General features: G+C 35.9%; 1 protein-coding gene across 6 annotated transcripts in view; it reads right to left on the reverse strand.

Moving 5' to 3' along the window:
• The window catches only part of slc4a4a (solute carrier family 4 member 4a), a 67637-nt gene extending 64345 nt beyond the window's left edge, over positions 1-3292 (reverse strand). For 3 of the 6 annotated variants that reach the window (XM_077231571.1, XM_077231565.1, XM_077231568.1), the window contains exons 1-2: positions 2912-3126; positions 2678-2813 (exon numbers count right to left, since the gene is read on the reverse strand). In XM_077231571.1, the coding sequence (XP_077087686.1) occupies positions 2678-2694 (17 nt within the window). In that variant the 5' untranslated portion in view covers positions 2695-2813; positions 2912-3126. Of the gene's footprint in view, positions 1-2677; positions 2832-2911 lie in introns of all 6 variants that reach the window. The other 3 variants (XM_077231573.1, XM_077231574.1, XM_077231570.1) reach the window with 3 other exon arrangements.
• Between the last annotated feature and the right edge of the window lie 2708 nt (positions 3293-6000).

The following is a 6000-nucleotide window of genomic DNA, read 5'->3' on the forward strand; positions in this document are numbered from 1 at the left end:
AAGTCACCATGAAGTCAAAATGGACGGATCTTATTTTTAATGGAATATTATTGTAGTTTTTATTATAAATGATTTATCTGTGCATATCATTATTTTTGAGTAAATTAATGTGCCTTAATCTTAAATCAAAATAACTTCTTCCTCTTGCAGCGACATCTCTTCTCTTCTTTGATGACGTGTTAACTGGTGCGGGGGCGGGATCAACCTGTCACTCACATGACATCACAGATATGCAAACCACAACCATGCAACAACCCAATCAGTTCTCCATGGCCAAAATCAAGTCCCACCCTACATTTCACTGGGATATATGTCACAATACGGAATAAAAGACTCTTCATGCTGACTTTAAAAGGAATTGTTGGTATGTTACTGCCTCTAGTTGTTTCAGCTAGAAACTGCAATGAATTGCATGTAAAGGTACGTTTTTTGAAGTTTTGCAAAAATGTAGATAGAGGCACGTTTTTCCAATGAGCCTAGGTGACAGTCTACAGCACGTCAAGCTATAGGTCACCCAAAGGGCCATTTAACTTTTATGAAAGTTAAAAGCTAACAGTTAGTAATACACTAACGACCGTTTAAAAAACTATATCACGAGGCCTGTGGGGGTTTTACAATTATACATGTTGTTAAACAATAACTATATATAGTAGGTTAACGGTGACCCAAACAAGGTGTAAATTATTGTATAGCACTTGGTTATCCGTGACGTGATATAATACTAGACGACTGGTAAAAAGGTCAATGAACATTGGCTAACACAGAGCTTGTGGACATGACTGTCTTTCTAACAGCTAGACTTTACACACAGCATGGTTAATACTGTTAATAGCAACCATCAACAATACCAGCTTTATAGACAAGTGTCAAAAATGATAACCCGTATTATAAATCAGACTTCTACCAAACAATCCTGTTTATAGTAATCTTACTTGTACGGAATGTACAAATTGTAAGGAAAAAAAATTCTCTAAATTGGCAAAGGTAGGCTTGATTAACCCAGGGTTTGTTAAAAGGTACAAAAATGCAAAAATGGTCGGCACTCTAAGAATATTTTATTTGTTACAAACAGGAGATAAAGAATATATGAATGTTTAGATACATTTGTATATTCGTTAGGCCTATCTCCTGTTTGTAACAAATAAAGTATTCTTTCTTAGAGTGCCAACCTTTTTTGGATTTTTGTACTGATATAGGTCTCAGCACCTAACTAGCTGGGAGTGAGTGGGAGAGCGAGGTTTGTTAAAAGGTAAAATATTTCTTGGAAAATACTTTTGTCGACCATTATGGGAAGTAGGCACAAAAAAAAGGAAAAATGAAAGATCCGCATTGGAACTGGTTTTTGAACATCACACTCTGTCCCATCAGATTAAACCTGTCCCTCTTCCTCCCCCAATCTTCATTGCCACCTATGGAACAGATATTGACACAGCAGACACACAGTGCTCCTTCACATGAGAGGTTCACCTCATGTTTCATTAAAAACACTTTGGTGTCAATTGGGTAAAGTATGATTTCAGCATTGCTATCTTGAGCAACTGACCAGAATTAAGAACGTATAAGTCTTTGAAGGTAAATACATGGGAAATATTACAAACTAGCATATTAAACTACACCCACACTTAACAATACAAGCAAGACTGATAAGTGGTAACAAAATATTTTCAAAAATGTATAAATAAATAAAATCTACACGGCCAATAGTCCCATGAAGGCAAATTAAATTAATTATGTATCCTCTTTTTAATGATTTCTTTAGTGTTTTATGAATAACAGTTTGGATTACATATCTGGCCTCAAATGAGAGAATAATTCTCCAATATTTTTAGGCTGTGTATTTAGATATTGTATGGCTGATATTTGAGAACTGGGACATAGCAGGCTAAAAAGGAGGAAAAAAATATAGGTATAACCAAGTTTACATGTGAACAAATTGTTTTGGATGTATCTGCTGAACATGAAAAGCTTTGACCTGAGTTTGTAGGATATTGCATGTTTATTATAGGCTATAGGTTATATGCTTCATTCACAGGAATTAATCAATCAAGCCGACTTTAGTTCCAATCGAACTTTTACTAGTTAATAGTAAAAAAAAAAGATTTTGACAGCTGAAGGTGTTGCTAAATTAGCCACGTTTTGCATAACATTAAATGCAGTAGCCAACTTGTTCTGATAAAGTTAGTTACTAATAACTTAAAATGAATGACATTACTAAACAAAAAAATATCCAAAAGAATGTCTTCATAATTTGTATGATTGAGCTGACCTAGAGACAATGGCAGAAATCATTAATGCAATTACTTAAAACTGCAAAACTGCAACAACAACAAAAAAACTATAAAACTAAACAGAGCTTGTGATGTTGAATTTACAGCAGATTAGATATGGAAAGAGGACCTTCAGAATGACTTTGCTATATTCATTTTATAAGTTTTCGTGCATTGCCTATGACAGTGCTGGAAAAAAGTAGGGACATAAAAACTTATAATGATAAAGTTGTGTGGTTTGTTTTGTCCCATGTGTGAAGACTCCTTCGGATAACAGTTTACAGTGTTTGTTATTGTACAGGGGCTTTCAGATGCCAATCTTCTGCTATGAATTGGATGAGACTATTAACTGAACTGTAACCCGAATCACAGAACCGGTAAATATAGCAACAGTTTTCGGGGGTTCTTACCTCTTCCCGGCGCTCATTTTGTGAAGTTGAATAGCTGATAATTTATTCCAGTGGTTTGGTGTTTCAGTCCAGCGCAGTAGACGTCAATGGAAACACTTCAACGGCAAACGTTTCAACTGTCCGGTAACTGGGCGCACTCAAAACATTGACAACACTGGTTTTAATTACTCCTTAGAATAACTTTTTCTAATAGCAAGAAGAAAAAAGTGACAAAGAAAAGAACATTAAAAATACCTCCAGTTATGTCTGAATGTGCCCCACCGCATGTAGCTAAAAGACGCGCGTCTGCTGAAGCAGCAGAACAACTGGACGCTTCAAAATGCGCTTTTCATTTATTACTAGACGCTGCTAGTCACGTCACAGCACGAGTGGGGTGGGAACCGGTCAAGAAGTTTACCTTGAGTAAGATGAGACTAACACATATTTCTCTGAGAAGACGGCTATTCACTAACGTTACCGTAAGAAGACGACTGAATATACCCCTCAGTGTAGACATAAGTAACCCGCGTGTCTAGTTTAATGTGCGCTCATGTGATCAACGGATTCAAAGTTGACCCGAAGTTTCGCGGAGGGATGAAAGAAAGCAGGTACTCGATCCGCGCACACTTTGCGGCTACTTCACGTTCACGCGAGACACAGCGACACCTTCTGAAGAAATCTCACATAGACAACATGGTGGTTACTCGTAAGTCAAAATACACGTTATACGTAAAACGTGTGAAATGTTTTCATGTTAAACTTAGAATGTAGGCTTATTTGAATTAACCTTTTTGAATAAGATTTATTGAACGACGGATATTTTATTTTATTTTGTAATAGCGTAGCCTATATTAATCATTATGCTATGTTATGTTATGTTATGTTATGTTATGTTTCAATTGGATGAAACAGAAACCAAACAGAACACAATGCTAGACATACACGTTTACACACAAACACTCTAGTCGCCTACATGATAGGCTACATTATTAAATGCTCAGTCGGAGAGCCTCTCTCTGAAGGTCAGCCATTCTTTTGCTCTCCCCTGTAGGAATAAAAGCCATATGTGCAAAAGGAGTGGACTCAAGTCCAGATATGTTAGAGGATGGAAGGCAAAAATAATGGTTGAATTTTTTTTTAAACAGTCATATTAAAATGTTTGCACATTATTGTCTTTGGTTTTTTACACGCACTATACTCTTGTTTGTTTGTTTGTTTTGTTTGTTTTTTGGCAGAACACTTCATTAAATACTGCGGGTGAATGAAACTATGATGGTGGTGGAAAGTATAGCCTAACTGATAACTGTTAATAATAGCTGTTTTTTATATATTTGCACTTTGCAGTTTTGAACTGTAGCTGAACTTTTGTCTATTTTTTAGAAATATCAATAGTTTTCTTATAGAATAAATTTGTTTTAATGATTCAAAGGTCTCCTACATAAGCTGCGTGGAGAATAGATGGATGAATTCAAAGATCTTTTTTTCAGAGGGTAATGAAAATTGTCAGCATTACAATTTATACCGTTTATGTTTTTGATTTAGAATAATTTATGTTGCTTTCATAGAGATGCTCATTTTGTAGTCCTATAAAACTCAGAAGAGATTTAGCATTTACTAACCCTGAGTTCCCTTGGAAATTTCATATGGGTTTTCATTTTAAAAGGATCTGTTGGCATTACTTAAAAAAGATTCCCCGTTTTGTTCAACAACATAAATTACACATTCTAATTAATTAACTAATTCGAGGTTAAATGATGACTACAATGATTGACAAATCGAACTGTTACAGTTGTTATGTAACATAGCAAATGTTTTTTTAAATTTGGCATGAAACGGAAGTTGCGATGGTCTTTTCTGCCTTATTGTGACGTATATCCGAATGAAAAGGCATGTCATCAGATAAGAGAGGAGATGTTACTGCAAGAGGGAGGTGAAGTTATTTTGATTAAAGATTACAAGGGCACATGAATTAATGGTTTCTTTCACATGAATTTATGGTGACTTCAAAACAGACTAAATGCAATGCTTACTTCATCCTCTGTTTATTTGGCCTTGTTTTCAAACACACTATTCACTGCAAATTAAAATATTCTTTAAATGTTGCCCTTATGAATGCAGAAAAGAATGAAGACATGAGTTGCCTTCAAACTGTTTCAGACAGACTGTAGGTTGCTATAGTTATGTGGACAGACAAGGACAGAATCTATGTATGGTGTTATCTGCAGGTTTTAAATGAGCAAAATAAAGCACTGAAGAAATTTTGAAGCCCTTGTTGCTCTATTGACTTTTTTTTCTTGGCAGACAATCCTAATCCATTCTCTTGAACTAAAACATCACTCTGAGAGCTTTCTAAAGCATGTATTGTATGATGACACGCAACAGTTTTGAAGTTTCAACTGTCTCTGTAAACATGTTTGATCCAGACAGTCTTATTTCGATGTTTCTTGTTGTTTGGAGACTCCTGGAATCTATGCAGTTCATCCCTTTTCTTTCCCTCTTGTTTTCCTTCTCATAAATACTATACTTACAAGACAAGTACACTCACCCTCTCACCTTGAGGCAAGAGGAATATACACACACACACAGACACTCAGATCAAGAGAGGATCTTGTCATTGACTCCAGGGAGATCATGTCACGTAAAGACTGCTGTGTATTGCCTTCGAGTTATATAATCGCTTTTTGGGAGACTTCCAGTAAGAGCTCTCAAAATACAAATCTATATCCATCAGCATACTATTAACCAAACACTTGACCATTTGTAAACTCAAAAACCATCATTATCATCATCATCATCATCACAAAATCTACAATGAAAAAAAAATGTAAATACTGATTTTTTAAAGGGCTGAAATCTTTAAAGCGGTTTTAATCCATCATGTAGCTACATAACTCATTGGTACCATCGTCAAGATACGTAGGCTACTCTTTAGACTCTTGTAGGAGCATGAGAAAGAATTTTGCACACACTACTGTTATGATTATCATAGTTCATCTTGATCATTTTGACTATGTGGGTGTCATGGGGCTGGTTGTATAAACATAAACGAAGATGAAGACAATAAGGTAATATTTAATAAATCCAACGGGTAATCCAAACGAATAGAGCAACATTCAACACATCCACAATAGACGACACCGGGCACTGAACTGAAACAGAACCGAACATATATACAGGTGATAATGATGGTGATTGATGAGTGCACAGCTGAACAGAATAAGTGTCCGTGACAAAAAAGAAAGACTTTGTGCCGTGGAGAAGAGGAGATAAAGAGGATGAGGGGATGCCACAGACAGGCAGCAGGAAGTTCTAGGGCTGGATGAACAACCAGGAGAAGGACGAAC

This window comes from Siphateles boraxobius, unplaced genomic scaffold, assembly GCF_051911475.1.
Source record: "Siphateles boraxobius isolate OS27281-9 unplaced genomic scaffold, OSU_SipBor_1 16, whole genome shotgun sequence".
NCBI classification, from domain to species: Eukaryota; Metazoa; Chordata; class Actinopteri; order Cypriniformes; family Leuciscidae; genus Siphateles; species Siphateles boraxobius.